The sequence below is a fragment of the Eubalaena glacialis genome, chromosome 10 (genome assembly GCF_028564815.1).
Source record: "Eubalaena glacialis isolate mEubGla1 chromosome 10, mEubGla1.1.hap2.+ XY, whole genome shotgun sequence".
NCBI lineage: Eukaryota > Metazoa > Chordata > Mammalia > Artiodactyla > Balaenidae > Eubalaena > Eubalaena glacialis.
The window spans coordinates 49,367,095-49,386,074 of record NC_083725.1 but is presented as its reverse complement, the minus strand read 5'-3'; the positions used below and the strand labels follow the sequence as shown (position 1 = coordinate 49,386,074).

The following is an 18,980-nucleotide window of genomic DNA, read 5'->3' as shown; positions in this document are numbered from 1 at the left end:
CACCATTTCTTGTATTGTCAATCTTATGAAATTTTAGCCTTTATTTGAATATGCAGTTATAGTCCATGGTGGTGTTTTACTTGTAGTTCCCTAGTAACTATTTCCAAACATTAGTTTTCAACCTGTCTCTATTCTTTTTTTTTTTAGGTTTTGTTTTCAATACTGCCCTGAAGACACTACATTTGGGATACCCACCCAGGGCTGGGTGATTCACTAGACCTCAAGAGGACAGAGCCAAGTGTCAAACAAGGACATCACAGACTTGCAGGCTCAGCCAGCTTCAGTCCTGAGCAAGGCTTCTGCCCAGCGTGGAGTCCCCTGGAGAATCAACAAGCCTAAGAAATATTATCAACTCATTGCATTAAAGTCTACTGGGGATTCCTGCTGATATACTCCAACCCATTTTTGAAAAAGTAGTGTTTTCTAGCATCCTCACCTGCCCAGAACATAAATCAAAACTTGGGAGTTTCTTGCTTATTAATGAAAGCTATGAAGTCTAAGTCCAACTGGGCCCAGAACCCAAGTTGTAGAATAATGGTATTTCATCCAACCAAAGAAGAGTTTAATGATTTCGATAAATACGTTGCTTATATGGAGTCCCAAGGTGCACACCGAGCAGGCCTGGCGAAGATCATTCCACCCAAGGACTGGAAAGCCAGACAGACCTACGATGATGTCAATGACATCTTAATAGCTGCTCCCCTCCAGCAGCTGACTTCTGGGCAGGCAGGTGTGTTTACTCAATACCACAAAAAGAAGAAAGCCATGACCGTGGGTGAGTACCACCACTTAGCAAAGAGTGAAAAATACCGGACTCCACCACACTTTGATTTTAAGGACCTGGAGCGAAAATACTGGAAAACACGCCTCTATGATTCCCCAGTATACGGTGCGGACGTCAGTGGCTCCTTATTCGATGAAAACACGAAGCAGTGGAACCTTGGACACCTGGGAACCATTCAGGACCTGCTGGAGCAGGAGTGCGGAGTGGTCATCGAAGGCGTCAACACCCCCTACCTGTACTTCGGCATGTGGAAGACCGCCTTTGCCTGGCACACGGAGGACATGGACCTTTACAGCATCAACTACCTGCACTTCGGGGAGCCCAAGACTTGGTACGCGGTGCCCCCGGAGCACGGCCGGCGCCTGGAACGCCTGGCCAGCCAGCTTTTCCCGGGCAGCGCGCGAGGCTGTGAGGCCTTCCTGCGGCACAAGGTGGCTCTCATCTCGCCCACGGTCCTCAAGGACAACGGCATCCCCTTCGATCGGGTCACTCAGGAGGCTGGAGAGTTCATCGTGACGTTTCCCTATGGCTACCACTCTGGCTTCAACCATGGCTTCAACTGCGCGGAGGCCATCAATTTCGCCTCCCCGCGCTGGATCGATTATGGCAAAGTGGCCTCGCAGTGCAGCTGCGGGGAGGCCCGGGTCGCCTTCTCCATGGACGCCTTCGTGCGCATCCTGCAACCGGAGCGCTACGAGCTGTGGAAACGCGGGCAGGACCGGACCGTGGTGGACCACACGCAGCCCACGGCGCCGGACAGCCAGGTCCTGAACGCCTGGAGGGAGGTCCGCGCGTCCCGGGGAGCCGCTCTCGCCACGAGGCACCACCTGCCCCGCCGCGCTCTGCGTCCCCGTGGGCCTGTAGCCGCGGGCGGTGGGACCCGCCACCGAGTCCCTGTGCGTGCTGTGTCCCGGCGCCCCTCGCCGGCCCGGGGTTCTTGCTCTGCCGCCCAGTTCGGGGCTGCGGCCACCAGCACCTCCGGGGAGCCCGGCCCGACCCAGCCGCCGACCCCAGGTCCATCCGCCCCGGATCGCCACCCAGCTGGAAGATGTGGCCTTCGTCGTCCTTGGGAACAGGGCACTCAGGAGCCAGCTGCTCCCCCCAGGGCTAAGAGGAGGCTTTCGTTAGACACAGCTCAGGACCCAGAGGCTCAGCCCCTGCCTGTGGATGCACCCTCGCCGGACAACGCCGACCCGCTCAGCCCTGGGCTCCAGCATCCCGCCACGGCTTCTGGCGGTGGTTGTGGCCCTGTCCCCTAAGCCCAGGGGATGCCTTTCTACCCCACTGCTCTTGCGTGGGGATCCTGTGAGACTGGTCGCATTTACATTTCAGAGCTTTGGGTATTTGCAGGTCACTAGTCTTGCATGAGAGTGCCTCCTGTGCTGCCGCTGGACGTGCTGGGTCCCTGGTGTTTATCAAATTCTCCAAAGTTTGTTCTTCCTTCCAGACCCTGGAATCTTTGGACACTGCTAACTCCTGTGTCACAAACTGAGGTTTCATGCACTGGACACTCTAGTGACTCTGGGAACTAGCTCCTGCTGAGGTCGCCAGAGCCCAATCTACCTCACACCCCCATCCTGTGGGCCAGCTCTGGATGCTGCTGAACTTCTGAAGACCCCTGGGCTTTGATTACCCTCCAGTCTCTCTCCTTTTCCTCTTCCCCCTTCCCTTCCCGCTTTTCTTGCCAAACTAGGCCCTTTTGACCAATTAGGTCAGTAGAGACTAAGATAATAATTGATAATCTTTCTGAGTCTTTGATGTATTGAAAATGTGTTCTCTGCCAGTATGGTCACCAGAATGTTAAAATCTGAGTTTATTAAATGTATTAAAGGTAACCAGAATGTTAAAATCTGACTTTATTTTTTGTGCTGTTCAGTCAGTCAACTGAGAGGTGGTCGTTGTTTCTGCACTTTTCTTAATAATTATATCAAACCATTTCAAGCAAAACTTATTTTTATGAGCTGGTTGCCTTGTGTGATGTTGGTGAGTGAGTTTGGGGTTGATTGTTGGGTTCCAGCTGGCTGGCTGGGTTGGGGGATTTGGTTTGCAGCCCTATCTGAAGGATGACTTGGTGGAAATCACCTGGCACTTGGCTGATCCAAGTTGCTAGGAGAGATGAGCAAACAGAGGACAAAAAGTGCCAGCATGTGAAAATCTTCTCTCCAAGTCTCCACTGCCTTCTCAATGCTATATGTACATTTCACATGCTTAAGTGATTGATACATCCCAAGAAACGAATCCACAAATAAAGGAACAAGACAATTTCAAGTGGGCATATGTTCTGTGAAGAGATTAAAGGGGATGGGATGATAGTGCAGAATGGGTAGTGTGGTTCTGGTGGTCAGGGAATACTTCATAGAGCAGGAGACCTTTCTGAGTCCCAAATGACAAGAAGGAAGGTCCAGAGCTGATTTCCACTTGGATGAATCAGCAAGTGTAACAGCCCTAACACAGAGCTTGGTGTTTTTTTGTGGATAGAGAGGAAGCTCATTTGTGTCTGGGGCACTGAGAAGGGAGAGGCAGGATCCAGGGTATGCAAGACCTTGTAGCTCATGTTAAATATTTGAGTTGTTTTCAACTTGAAATGAGAAGGCATTGGAAGTTTAAAACAGCACTTGACATGATATACTTTACATATTTAACTAATCACCTTAATTGTTCTGTGGACCCCTTCGGGGCAGGAGAAGTAGTTAGAACATCTAAGTAATGCAGGTGAGAATTGATGGTTACTGACTTAGGCCATAGTGTTGAAGATGCACAGAAGTGGCCAAACTCAGAATCAATTTTGGAAATTGAAAATGATAGTTTGGATGCAGACGGAAACATTTCAGAGAATCAAACCACATCTCTCTTCCATCCAGCTCTCCCCTACAGAAGTTCAGTAAGATTCTGGAATTTGAAGCACCATGTAAAAGTAAAGGCAGCAGTAATGAAAAAGTAAAGCTTGTTTGAAGTTCTGATTAAGGAGTAGCAAAAGCCCACGTCTCATCCCTATCACCATGCAGCTAGGCAACTCTGTGGTAGTATATTCTGTGGAAAACTGAAGCTGAGAGACTGAATTCAGGATCCTCAGTGGAGGATGGCAGTGAGATGCTTGGCTGAAAAGATGATTAAGCCCTGTATTGAGATGGTGGAACCACATGATGGAAGCAGACTGGAATTACTGGGAAGGCAGCAGCCCTGGAGAGCAACTGGACCATAGTATATCTCATATGAGCAAGGAGTAAACTTTCATGTGGTAAGTAACTGAGATCTTGAGGGCTTTTGGTCCTTTCATTTAGGTCAGTTGTGGATATGGCAGTGCAGAGAAATAAGGGAACTCTGAAAAGTCTCTGTGAAGACAGTAGCCTGGCTCATATTGCTATTTTAAATTTTAGAAACTGAAATTTTCCTTGTTATATTTCAGGGATATCACACTCTCCTCCTGGCAGATACACGCTCCAAATAACCTAGGATAACAAAATTGGGGGCTTTGAAGACCAAGAAACAAAAATAAATTTCAGAAAATATTTCTTCCACTCTACTCCTTATGTTTTCCCTCACTTTTATACTTGAAACAAAATTTCCTTTGCCCAATAAAGAGAAACAATGTTAAAAATACAGTTTAGTTTTACCAGTATACTGGTTCCTAAATTAGTCTTCTTGACCTAAGTAGGCATTTCTCAAAAGAAGATATAGAAATGGCCAACAGGCCCATGAAAAGATGCTCAACATCGCTAATTATTAGAGAAATGCAAATCAAAACCACAGAGGGGTATCACCTCATACCTGTCAGAATGGCCATCAACAAAAAGTCTACAAATAATAAATGCTGGAGAGGGTGTGGATGAAAGGGAACCGTCTTACACTTTCGGTAGGAATGCAAATTGGTTCAGCCACTATGGAAAACTGTATGGAGGTTGCTTAAAAAAACTAAACATAGAGCTACCATATGATCCAACAATCCCATTCCTAGGCATATAGCCAGAAAAGACGAAAACTCTAATTCGAAAAGATACATGCACCCCAGTGTTCATAGCAGCCCTTTTTACAATAGCCAAGACATGGAAACAAACCAAGTGCCCATCAACAGATGATTGGTTTAAGAAGAAGTGGTATATACATACCATGGAATATTACTCACCCACAAAAGGATGAAATATTGCCACTTGCAGCAGCATAGATGGACCTAGAGAATATCATACTAAGTGAAGTAAGTAAGACAGAAAAAGACAAATAGATCACTTACATGTGTAATATAAAAAACAATACAAGTGAATCTATATACAAAATAGAAACAGACTCACAGACATAGAAAACAAACTTGTGGTTAGCTAAGGGGAAAGGGAGCAGGGGAGGGATAAATTAGCGTATGGTATTAACAGATACACACTACTGTACAGAAAACAGATAAGCAACAAGGATCTGCACAAAAAAACAAAATAAACAAAAACAAAACAAAAAAACCACACGGATTTGCTATATAGCACAGGGAACTGTATTCAATATCTTGTAATAACCTATTATGAAGAATAATCTGAAAACATATGTATATAACAATCACTTTTCTGTACACCTGCGACTAACATAATATTGCAAATCAACTATACTTCCATTAAAAAAAAAAATTAGTCTTCTTGAAAGGATCAGGAGCTGGGGGTGGTGATGAAGGGGGTTCATCAAGCAATTCTATTGAAAATTCTATTTTATTTCAAGGCAACTGGCACACTCATTTAGATACTCACAATCTGGACCACTCTTCTCAGGAAAAGATGCCCAGATCCAGCTGTTCTTCCATGGTCAGTAAGTTGTTGCTATACTTAATCCTGGAAAAGCAAGGGACATTGACAATGACAATTAAGTAAAGGCAAGGATAGAGCCACCTTTGTTCTCACTGCCACGATCTCCCCTAGGCCTCTCTCCACTCCTGAGAAATAACAACCATGAGTCCAGTGTATATTCATCAAATTTGTAGACAAAAGGCTACGAAACCGAAAGTAGTATGTCGTGCGGTTTTAACAACATACCCCCACCATCACCTTTTAAAAAAGTCAATATTACAGTTACAAGATCTAAAGACTTTCCTATCTATAGTCCCTAGTCAGTTCAACAAAGTCCACTAGATCTGTGTAATTTATTTTATTTTATTTGTTCTGCTGCTGATGGACAATAGGGTTATTTGCAAATCTTTGTTATTTCAAACTATGCTTTACAGAACAGCTTTGTATATAGGATTACTGGGTTGTATTTATGTTCACTTTTAACTTTTTAGGAAAAACCAGCTTGCCCTCCAATTTCCACCTCTATTGGCAGTGTGGGAGAGTTCTGGTTTCTCCATATCTTGACCCACTTTTTTATATTGTCAGACCTAATCAAAATGGGCAGAGAATAGCTTCTCTGATTGCTAGTGATCCTGCACATCTTCTTGTATTTATTGGCCATTTGGATTTCCTCTTTTCTGAATTACCTATTCTAAAGCTCTGCCTATTATTTTTGGTTTGACTATTTTTTGTTGTTATGCAGAAGTTATGTGATATTCAGGATACTAATTCATTGTCTATTTCATGTATGATGACAAACTTCTCCTAGACTGTAATTTCTTTTAATTTTTTACGTCATTGTATGAATCAGGGTTCTTCAGAGTAATAGAAACGATAGGAGATACATGTATAGCTCTTATTAGAGGAACTCATTCATTTGGTTATGAAGGCTGAGGAATCCCACTATCTGTCAGATGGGCCGTCTGCAAGATGGAGAACGGGGAATATGGTTGAGTCTGGGTTCGAAAGCCTGGGAACCAGGAGTGCCCACGTCAGATGTCCCAAAGCAAGAGAAGACGGATGTGTCTGCTTAAGCAGAGAGAGTAAATTCACCCCTACTCTGCTCTTTCGTTGAATTTGGGCTCTCAGTGGTTTGGGTGATCCCACCTGCAGTGGTGAAGGCGCTCTTTACTCAGTCTACTGATGCACGTGCTAATCTCTTCCTGGAAGAGCCACGCAGAACACACAGAAGTGATGTTTACCAGCTATCTGGGCATCTCTTAGCCCAGTCTACATGTGACATTAACCATCACAGTCATTAGTTTGGAATCATTTAAATATATCAGACATTTCCATCATGGTGCTTTTGGTTCTCTAAGCCATTGTTCCACCCTGAGTTCATAAAGACATTCTTCAATATTTTGTCTTAAAATTCTGTGTTGTATCCATCTGTAATGCACCTCAAATTTATTTATGTAAGTGGTATGAGGTCAAGCTCCAATTCCACCTCCCAAAATAGTGCCAATGCCACTACCACATATTGAAGAGCCCATCCTTCCCCATTGCTTTGGTACGCTACCTCCATCATAGGCACACTCCCACATATCCATGTGTCTGTGTCTGGCCTCTCTATTCTGTACGTACATATATTTGTCCATTGCAGCTCAAATATCACAGTTCAGTAGAGGAGAAGTCACCCCTCTTTCTTCTTCTTTTAAGGAATCATCTTGGAGATTCTTGTTTGAATACCTCGCTACTTACTAGATCTGTCACCTTGACCAAGTTTCTTAATATCTCCTTGATGTGGTTTCCTCATATGAGAAATAGGGGTCATAGGATTTCCCTTATAGGATCATTATGAAGATAAGGCATAAATAAATTATTCTATGCAGAGTGCATTGAACAGTGTCTGGCATTAGATAGTCACCATATATTAGCTATTTTTAATAATATTTGTTCTGTTAGAGGTACAGAGAAACTTCTGTGGATCAAAAACAATGAAAAAGAGAGTGAAAAGACAAATCAAAGAGTGAGAAAAGATATCGTGTTACTCATACCCAGTAAAGAACTAATAAGCAGAACATATAACTACTACCAAGAGAGACAACCCAGCAGAAAAATGGACAAAATACTTGACGAGGCACTTCCTGAAGGAGCACCTCCAATCAGCCAATAATCATCAGAAAATTTGGTTCACCCCTATTAGGAACCAAGTAAATGCAAATCATTATGAGGTACCCCTATGCCCTCACCTGATCGGCTAAAACTAAAAAGGCAGAAAATCACCAAAGGTTTGCAAAATGAAGGGTGATGAGCACCCTTGCATGCAGCTAGTGCGTAAACTGGTAAAATGTATTGAAAAAACTTGGCAAGCTGAAGTTTACGTATTCTATGGCCAGTATACACGTCAGAGAATTTTCAGAGCAAGGCTGTTTGTAAGAGGCCAAAAGTGGAAACAACCCAAAGCCTCATCAACAGTAGAAAGTTTATATGGTTGAATACTTTACAGCCCTGAAACAGAAAAGTCCAGCTGCATGCAACGGCGTAAATGATGAAAAAATACACCAAAAATACATTAAAGTACATAAATACAATTGTGTTTCTTCACGGTTATATAAAGTTTTCAAAAATGGACAGAGTTTTAATTTTATAATGTTTACCAAAATTACTATGTGAATAGTTAGGATAAGGTCAGTCTAGGAGGCAGAAGGGGCTGTAATCTGGGAAAAAGAGCACAAGTCAGGCAGCCAGGTGCCTGGCAATGTTGCATTTCTTGACCTGGGTAGAGGTTCCACTTCTGTTTACTCTATAGTTATTTGCTGAACTGTACATATATGCTTTATAGATTTCTGTGAACACTTTATATTTCATAATTTAAAATATTTTTGAAAGTGCTCTAAAAACTTAAGTCACATAGTGGTTCATAGAATCATTTGGTTTATAGTGTGTTGTATTGTAGACTGTTTCCAAAACTCAGATTATGTTTCTAATCTTTTTCATTCTAATATTGTTTATTGATGCCTTCTCCTATTTATTTGTTATTTACCATATTGTATTTAGTAATATGTAATTTTTGGACAGTTTTAGACTTACAAAACATTGAGCATGTTGATCAGGGAGTATTGACCCGACCCCACTCACATGTCCCCCTATTAGTAACATCTTACTTCCCATGCTATATTGATTACAATTAATGAACCAATGTCAATATGTTATTGTCTACTAAAGGCTATCATTGGTTCAGATTTACTCGCCTTTTACCCAACGTCCTTTTTCTGTTCCGAGATCTCATCTAAAATATCAAATTACATTTAGTTTTCATGTCTCCGTAGATTTCTCTTGGCTGTAACAGATTCTCAGACTTTCCTTGTTTTTGACCAAAAGTTTGTATAGAAACCTGACAGTTTGGGGGAATACTGGTCAGGTATATTGTAGGATGCCCCTCTAGTGGAATTTGATGCTTTTCTTATGATTATCTTGGGTTTCTGTATTTTTTTGGAGGAAGATTTCGGAGGGAATTTTATCACATTTTAATCACATCATATCAAGGACATATACTATCAAAGTAATTTATGACTTTTTTTTTTTTTTTGGCTACGTCTCGCAGTTTGTGGGATCTTAGTTCCCTGGCCAGGGATCGAACCTGGGCCCTAGGCAGTGAAAGCACAGAGGCCTAACCACTGGACCGCCAGGGAATTCCCAGTTTATGACTCTGATGTTGACCTGGTTAAAATGGTGTTTGGCAGGGTCCTCCTCTATAAAATCACTGCCCCTCCCCGACTCCCATCCCCACTTGCCACTCTGCACCTGCTTCTCACGCTAAGGGAGCACTCCCTTCCTGTAGCAGGGAGGACTACATAACTTATCAACCAGTTCTTTCTTTATTTTATTTTTTAAGTAACAGACTTCCATTTTATTAATCATTTGTATTTTTGTATATGGCTGTTTTCCCTTTTGTTTTTTGAATTGTTCTATCATTTTTATCTTTTTTTTCTTTCAAATAATTCTGACGTATTTTGGTTTAGTTTTTACTAACTACTTGCGTACAACATAAAAATCAATAGATTTTTAGCAATTATATGGATATTTTTGTAGATGTTATGTGGATATTCATTTTTAAATAAATATGGTTGTGTTCAGTTTTTTGATTATTGACTTTCAATTTTGTTTCATGATTGAAATAAAAGATTGATCAAGATGGTACTCAATATGTTGATTCTATGGAAGTTTTATTGAGATTTATTATGTGGTCTTACAGTGGTAAATTTTTGTAAATGTTTTATATGTGTTGAAAAGCATTTTGCTATGTGGTTGCTGCAGGTAATATAATCAAAGTTGTTAAATTTATTGTTTAAACTTTTATAACATTATTAATTTTCTTTTCATCTATCAGTTTCTGAGAGAATGGTGTTTGAAAAAAAAACCTCCCACCATGACTGCAAATATGTCAGTTTTACCTTATAATTCTCAGTCTTTGTGTTCTATGTCTCAGTGTTATGTGTCTAGGTGCGTAAAGTGCATCATTGTAAACTTTCCCATGAGTTTTTCTTTTTGATAACTATAAGCTGTCCTTCTTTTACCTTATAAATACATTCGATATTAATTGCTGCTAGACCAGGTTTCTTTTGTTTAATATTTGCTTGGTTTGACTTTCCCAATCCTTTTATTTTCAACCTCTTAGTTCGCAGTCAGATTGGTTTAAAAAATCAAAAGGGCGCAGGCAAAGTGGGCTGACCAACCAGAGCAATTACCGTTGATTGATGCTGATCAAATTATACCTTTGCCCAGGTAGAAAGCCAGAGCCATCAGGACATGGGTCTGCATTTGGAGGCCAGCTGCCCAGAGAACACTGTCTCTCTCTCTGGGTCCTTGAATATCTCCAACTGGAATCAGGATTTTGTTGGTAGAAGGTAGGTCACTTTATTTCTGTAATTTGTGCTCATGAGCAAAAGAGTTATTTTCCTACCAGAAGTTTTAAAAAATGACACTATTTATGCATATATAGAGAGAGAGAGGGAGCGAGAGAGAGGGAACTCTACATTGGGATATCCTTTCCTTGAGTTTTTATTTTTAAACTATTTTCCAACTTGTTAAGTTAATTTTTTCTTAATATTTTCTTGGTAAAAATCACAAAGAGTTTCAGGAAAAAGCAGCTCATTGAGTGAACTGCGATCTAATGGGAATGAGAGGGTTTCTAGAACTGGGTAAGGAGCGTGTCAATTGGAAGGGACTTGAAAATTATGTGGGATCAAATTAGAGATTTTGATTGGATATGAGGGTATTAGAATTGGGGTGGTAGTGATTGAATTGAAATTGCTGTGAGACATATATAGTCAGACTTTGAGCACAGCCTGTTTCATTCAGAGGCTGAATCCTTCAAGGAAACCATTTTCTGGGTTCTAGTGTGTCATCATTTGGAATTAAGATTTTAGACTAGCAGAAGGCAAGCACTTTTTTGGCCTTTTTTTTTTTCCTTTAAAGCATAAAGATGAAAAGGATGACATTTTATATCAGAAAGCAACTTTTTTTTCCTGGCAAAATTCTCATTTATTTATGCATTTAAAGTACAAGCATTGTATGCATATCATTTTTAGATTACTTCATTGGGGCCATGTATTTCTGTTATTAAAGGGATTAAAACCTTTTTACTCTTTCACTTTATAATTGATTGTTAACTGGTGTATGGGATCTATAGATTTTGTATGCTAATCAGTGTCTAGAAACTTGGTTCAACCTTATATTTCTTTTTTTTTTAACATCTTTATTGGAGTATAATTGCTTTATAATGGTGTGTTAGTTTCTGCTTTATAACAAAGTGAATCAGTTATACACATACATATGTCCCCATATTTATTCCCTCTTGCATCTCCCTCCCTCCCACCCTTCCTATCCCACCCCTCTAGGTGGTCACAAAGCACCGAGCTGATCTCCCTGTGCTATGCGGCTTCTTCCCAGTAGCTATCTATTTTACATTTGGTAGTGTATATATATATGTCCATGCCACTCTCTCACTTTGTCCCAGCTTACCCTTCCACCTCCCCGTATCCTCAAGTCCATTCTCTAGTAGGTCTGCATCTTTATTCCCATCTTGCCCCTAGGTTCTTCACGACCGTTTTATTTTATTAGATTCCATATATATGTGCTAGCGTACGGTATTTGTTTTTCTCTTTCTGACTTACTTCACTCTGTATGACAGTCTCTAGGTCCATCCACCTCACTACAAATAACTCAGTTTTGTTCCTTTTTATGGTGAGTAATATTCCACTGTATATATGTGCCACATCTTCTTTATCCATTCATGTGTTGATGGACGCTTCGGTTGCTTCCATGTCCTGGCTATTGTAAATAGAGCTGCAATGAACATTTTGCTACATGACTCTTTTTGAATTATGGTTTCCTCAGGGTATATGCCCAGTAGTGGGATTGCTGGGTCGTATGGTAGTTCTATTTTTAGTTTTTTAAGGAACCTCCATACTGTTGTCCATAGTGGCTGTATCAATTTACATTCCCACCAACATTGCAAGAGGGTTCCCTTTTCTCCACACCCTCTCTAGCATTTATTGTTTGTAGATTTTTTGATGATGCCCATCCTGACCAGTGTGAGATGATATCTCATTGTAGTTTTGATTTGCATTTCTCTAATGATTAATGATGTTGAGCATTCTTTCATGTGTCTGTTGGCAATCTGTATATCTTCTTTGGAGAAATGTCTATTTAGGTCTTCTGCCCATTTTTGGATTGGGTTTTTTGTTTTTTTAATGTTGAGATGCATGAGGTGCTTGTAAATTTTGGAGATTAATCCTTGGTCAGTTGCTTCATTTGCAAATATTTTCTCCCATTCTGAGTGAACCCTATATTTGTAATGATTTTTCTATTGATGCAAATTAATGATTAGATTTTAATTAGAATGTTTCAAGTATTTACACATTAAGGGTAATGCTTGTTAAGGATGTGTACATTTGTGTTCTGTACTTTTTTCCTGTTTTGTTTACATAGGCAGTCTTTCTATAAAGGTAGATTTTTATCTGTGTTCCCTATTGTATTATAACATGATTTGCTTGTACTTTACTCTCTTTTCTCTTATGCTTATGTTTTTACACTTTTAATGGTCTACAAATTGCATTTTGTTTTCAGTCATCATTTCTATTGGGTGTTATGTTTTCTTTTGTAATTGTTTCAGGTTATATCATTGTTTTCCTTTCCCTAATTTTTCTTTTGGGTTAAGCCATACAATTTCTTGAGTTGAGTGCTTAACTCCTTTAGTTTCAAGCTTGCTTAATGTCCTTACACTTCAGTTAGACATTCTGTCTTATGATTTGCCCTAATTCTTTATTTTTAAATTTCAGCTTTATTGCTGTATAATTGACTTAGAAAATTGTAAAATATTCAGTGAACTTTGTGGTGATTTGATATACATTGTGAAAGGATTCCCCCCATCTAGTTAATTAACACAGTTACTTCATATATTTACTTTTTTTGGTAAGAACATTTAAATTCTACTCTTCTAGAAAATTTCAACTATACATTACAGTGTTATCAACTATAATCACCATGGTTAACATTAGCTCCTGAGACTTTATTCACTGTGTACCCTTTTACCCTCCCTTCCCTGCCCTCCCCTGCAACCACTTTTCTACTCTGGTTCTGTAAGTTTTACTTTTTTTTTTTCTTTTAAGATTCCACATATAAGTGATACCATGCCATATTTGTCTTTCTCTGTGTTATTTCACTGGGCATAATACCCTCCACGGCCATCCATGTTGTTGCAAATGACAACATTTCATTCTTTTTACGGCTGAGTAGTATTCCATTGTATATATGTACCACATCTTCTGTGACCATCCAACCATCGCTGGACATGTTGGTTGTTTCCATATCTTATCCATTGTGAATAATGCCTCAAAGAATGAGGGAGGGCAGATAGCTCCTTGATATTCTGTTTTTATTTCCTTTGGATATATACCCAGAAGTGAGACTGCAGCATCACATGGTGGTTCTATTTAAAATTTTTGAGGAACCTCCATACTGTTTTCCATAGTTATGCACCATAGCTGCACCAGTTCACATGCCTACCAAAAGAGTGTACTTTTTGCCCTTAAATTCAAACTTTGAAATTAAGATTGCTATACAATTTTCTTTAACTTGATGTTAAATCAGTTTGTTTTGTCATCCACTTATTTTCAATATTTTGTACTTTCTGTAGGTTTGGCTTGGAAACTTCCATGAAGAGACTTTCTGCTACAGTGAGGTGAGAAGCCACCCATGCACTCAAGCCTGGGAATCTGGAGAGGCCTCAGGCACTTATATCCCTAACAGAGGAAACTCACAGAGCTGCAGGCTGAGGCAGGACTTGGCTCAGAGAGCCCTCTCCTCTGGGAAATACTCTATTTCCTTTGGCTCCAAAATGCTGACAAGAGTGGAGTCCTTCTGGTGGATTGACAAGCCTGGAGAAGATACCACCTTGTTTGTCTAAAAGTTCAAGTCTGAGTTCCTGCCTCTCAGATATATCAAAACTTCTTTAAAAATAAAGAAAGTATAGGGAAGAGGTACTCCCCAGCATTCTCAGGTATCCAAAGCATACCTAAGAAGCTGGGAGTCCATTGCTTATACTATTGCAGCCATGCAGTCTAAGTACTTTGGTAGCCAGAACCCAAGTTGGAAGATTATGATCTTCCACCCAACCATGGAAGAATTTGAAGATTTCAACAAATATATTGTTTACATGGAGTCGCAAGGTGCACACCGAGCTGGCCTAGCCAAGGTAATTCCACCGAAAGGATGGAAAGCCAGACAGACGTACGATGATATCGATGACATCTTAATAGCCGCTCCCCTCCAGCAGGTGACCACTGGGAATGCAGGTGTGTTTACTCAATACCACAAAAAGAAGAAAGCCATGACGGTGAGCGAGTATCGCCGCTTAACAAACAGTGAAAAACACCAGACTCCATTCTACTCTGATTTTGAGGATCTGGAGCGAAAATACTGGAAAACACGCCTCTATGATTCACCAGTATATGGTGCGGACGTCAGTGGCTCCTTATTCGATAAAAACACGAAGCAGTGGAACCTTGGACACCTGGGATCCATTCAGGACCTGCTGGAGCAGGAGTGCGGAGTGGTCATCGAAGGCGTCAACACCCCCTACCTGTACTTCGGCATGTGGAAGACCGCCTTCGCCTGGCACACGGAGGACATGGACCTTTACAGCATCAACTACCTGCACTTCGGGGAGCCCAAGACTTGGTACGCGGTGCCCCCGGAGCACGGCCGGCGCCTGGAACGCCTGGCCAGCCAGCTTTTCCCGGGCAGCGCGCGAGGCTGTGAGGCCTTCCTGCGGCACAAGGTGGCTCTCATCTCGCCCACGGTCCTCAAGGACAACGGCATCCCCTTCGATCGGGTCACTCAGGAGGCTGGAGAGTTCATCGTGACGTTTCCCTATGGCTACCACTCTGGCTTCAACCATGGCTTCAACTGCGCGGAGGCCATCAATTTCGCCTCCCCGCGCTGGATCGATTATGGCAAAGTGGCCTCGCAGTGCAGCTGCGGGGAGGCCCGGGTCGCCTTCTCCATGGACGCCTTCGTGCGCATCCTGCAACCGGAGCGCTACGAGCTGTGGAAACGCGGGCAGGACCGGACCGTGGTGGACCACACGGAGCCCACGGCGCCAGACAGCCAGGGCCTGAACGCTTGGAGGGAGGTCCGCGCGCCCGGGGAAGCCACGCTCCGCCGGAGGCACTGTCCGTCCCGCAGCGCCTCACACCGCCGTCTGCCCGTGGCCGCCTGCCATGGGACCCGCCGCCGAGCCCCTGTGGGTCCTGCCTCCTCGCCCCCCTCGCCGGCCCGGGGTTCTTGCTCTGCCGCCCAGCTCGGGGCTGCTGCTGCCTACAGCTCGGCGGAGCCCGGCCTGACTCCGCCGCTGACCCCAGGTCCATGTGCTGCGGATCTCCACCTAACTGGCCGATACGGTTCTCGTCGTCGTCCTCGGGAAGAGGGGACTTGGGACCGGACTGTCCGGGCCCTGGCTAAGAGGAGCCTCTCCTTAGACACAACGCACACATCTCTGGACTTCGAAGCTCAGCTCCTGTTTGCTGGTGAACGCTTGATGGACAACCCTGCATTGCTGAGCCCGTGGCTCCAGCATCCTTCTAAGGCTTCCGGGTGCTGTTGTGCCCCTGATCTTCAACCCTTGGGTCCCCCATTGGATTCCGAAAATCCGATGCACCCTGGCCCATGCCTGCTGTCTCTGGAGGGTATTACATCCAGTTTCCTTGACAGCGTCCCTTTGATTCCTCCCAACGTCATTGGGACTCTGAGAGTGTTCCCCAGGGACGATGCTGGGAACTGCAGGGCCCCCGTGAACTTCTGTGAGGTTGTAAGGTTGGACCACTCTTATGCCTCTAAGAGTCTTGTCCCAGCTGCAGAGACCAGTCTCCCGCACCCTTGACTGTGATCCCCTGGGGCTAAAGCTAGAGGCACCTGCATCTCTTGAGTCCTGGGAGGAATTCCTCACCAATGGATGGTCTTCAATCTGTGAGCCCATGACTACTGAAGAATTTGCTAAATGTGACTTTATCTGACCCTCCACCCCAGAAAGCACAGAAGCTCCCAGCCAAGCAGCAATCTGGGCTGGGCCTGTGCTCAGTGGAGATGCTTTATCTCCTAGAAATGCCACATTTCCCAAGCTGCCAGATGCTTTCTCCTACCATGACAACCAGGGCTCCTAGCAGCCTCTGAAGTGGACCTTCCCACGAGGACAGCTGCCATAGAATGTTGTACCTCTCAGGTATTCTCATCCCACTCCTGAACATTGATGGGCCTTTGGCTTCTGCCTTGGCTTAGATGGTATGGACACTGCTTGCTTCTGATGGCACCCTCAGGGGACCTCCTTGCAGTGGTGTGTCTCTAGTCCCCATAATAATTTGGGGCAACACTGGATGATGCTGAGGATCTGGCTGAGCCCCTTCCATCCCCAAGCTTCATCTGGGCCTCTGAGTCACTGACCGTGGTTTCCAGTGGATAGTGCTACAACCACAAGCAAGCCTCAGGAGCTTCTCACATCACACACAGCCTGTGAGTCTGACACCCCCTTCTTCCCAGGCCACTACTCATGGCCTAAACTAGACCTTTGCCCATTTGGGTCTGTTTGCTAGTTTTGTCTCATAGATTTTTTAACTTTATTGATGTTTATTAAAGTTGTTATCCCGATGTGTATCTGCAAAACAAAGAAAGGTAACATCCTTAAAATATATTTTTAAAATCAGAATTATCCCCTAAAGGAAAGTAACCTTGCAATAACCAACCCACTCTTTTGCTTAGTATAACTTCCTTGTTCCCACTCCCTTCTGCCTACACCTTTTATTTTGTACAGCTCCTCGGTGCTCCTTCCTGCTAGACTGAATGCTGCCAAATTTGAATTGAATTTTGCATAAATAAACTCTTAAAATGTTTAATATGCTTCAGTTTATCTTTTAACAGTCTAAAACAGAGAGATCCAGAAGAGTTAAAATGAAAAGAACAGACAAAACTATACCAAGCAAAATGCAAACAGAAAGCAGAAGTCATGGATCTTGTATCAGACAAAGTATAACTGAGGCTCAAAGGTGCATGAAAGGGCTCTAAAGGCTAAATTTCCCCATGAAGGTGTAGCAGTCGTGAATACCCATGCAACTTTGATAAAGTATAAATTACAGAAAATCAAACAAGTTGAAAGAAATGCATTAAAAATAGGAGAATTTAAGTCACCTTATGTGATATTGTGATTTATAATATAAAAAATATATTTGGTCCTCATCTCTGTTTCTGGTCAATAGCTCCTAAAATCCTTGGAATTTCCTAAGTAAAGAGAGTTATGTTTTATGATTTTGTTACGTTAATGAGGTGGCTGTTGGAATGCCCCTAGGTCACTTAAGGGTGGGGGCTGATTGCCAGGGGAACCAACCCCGTGATTAGAGTGTTGGAATTTTCAGTCCCACCCTAGACTTCCAAGGAGGGGAAGGGGCTTGAAGTTGAACCAATCACCAGTGGCCACTCATTTAATCAATTGTGCATATGTAATGAAGCCTCCATAAAACCCCAGAAGGATGAAGTTTGGGGAGCTTCTGGGTCGGTGAACATGTAGGCATTTGGGGACAGTATTGCACCTACAGAAGGCATGGAACCCCCTTTTACCTTACTTAGTGCAAGAGAGAACAAATGGACAAACTTAAGGATGTAGAAAACTTCGACAGCATTAACAGTAAGGTAGAATTTACATACCTGGTAATAGAGTACTCAGTTTTGTCATTACCAAAGGATCAATCACAAAAACTGACAATACATTTGGGTGAATAGAAAATACCAATAAATTCCAAAGTAAGGGAAAAAAAATCAAACTCGTTAATTATCATGCAATAAAACTAGAAATTAACTTTAAAAATTGGGAAATATATAGGTCCTTCCTGGAAAGTTAAAAATTCTCAATTAAAAGACCTGTAGGTTAGAGGGATATAAACCACATTAGCTAAATACCCTGGAGACAAGGACATAGAATAAATATTTGTTAACTGTATAAACTCTAGAGCCAGACTGCCTGATTTTGAATCCCACCTTTATTCTTACCAGTTTGTATGACTTTGGCAAATTATTTAACTTCATGATAACTCAGTTTCCTCAACTGTAAAGTGGGATAGTAATAGTAGCTACCTCATATGATGGGTAGGTTGATTCTATGAGTTAATATTTGCGAAGTGCTAAGACTGATGCCTGGGACACAATAAGCATTACTGGAGTGTTTTTAGATTTAAAAATGAATGAAATACCTAGGAATATATGAGATTCAGTTAAATAATACTGAGGAAAATTTACAGCCTTAAGTATTTTTATCCATAAAATTAAAAGTATGCAATTACATGGATTAAGCTTCTGTCTCATAAAGTTAGGGAAAAACAAACAAAGAGAGTAGCAGGAAGGAATTAATAAGGACATATGCAGAAATAAATGAGTTAGAAAAACTGTAAAATAATATAACTAAGAAGTCAACAAAACGCTCAACTGGATACTTTTCTAGAAAAATTAATTAACTAAAACAGATTTCAGAAGAGATAGAAAATCTAAGACAGGGACTTTCCTGGTGGCACAGTGGTTAAGAATCCGCCTGCCAACACAGGGGACATGGGTTCGAGCCCTGGTCCGGGAAGATCCCACATGCCATGGAGCAACTAAGCCCGTGCGCCACAACTACTGAGCCTTCACTCTAGAGCTCGCGAGCCACAACTACTGAGCCTGAGTGCTACAACTACTAAAGCCCACATGCCTAGAGCCTGTGCTCTGCAACAAGAGAAGCCACCGCAATGAGAAAGCCGCGCACCTTAACGAAGAGTAGCCCCCGCTCACCGCAAGCAGAGAAAGCCTGCTCACAGCAACAAAGACCCAAAGCAGCCAAAAATAAATAAATAAACAAATAAAAATTTAAAAAG

General features: G+C 42.3%; 2 protein-coding genes across 2 annotated transcripts; both read left to right on the top strand.

Annotated features, from left to right (window-relative positions):
• The first annotated feature begins 480 nt into the window (after positions 1-480).
• On the top strand, positions 481-2,043 carry LOC133099181 (lysine-specific demethylase 4D-like). The gene has a single exon (XM_061202684.1). The coding sequence runs from the start codon at positions 481-483 to the stop codon at positions 2,041-2,043; it is 1,563 nt and encodes a 520-aa protein (XP_061058667.1).
• A 12,097-nt stretch (positions 2,044-14,140) lies between these two features.
• Positions 14,141-16,103, top strand: LOC133099180 (lysine-specific demethylase 4D-like). Its single transcript, XM_061202683.1, is given in 2 exon segments — positions 14,141-15,963; positions 15,965-16,103. Coding segments are annotated over 2 exon segments (1,959 nt in total). The 5' UTR covers positions 14,141-14,143.
• The last annotated feature ends 2,877 nt before the right edge of the window (positions 16,104-18,980 follow it).

Bases quoted from the DNA above. Each gene is read 5' to 3' on its own strand.
- LOC133099181 (XM_061202684.1), top strand. From the start codon at position 481: ATGAAAGCTATGAAGTCTAAGTCCAACTGGGCCCAGAACCCAAGTTGT.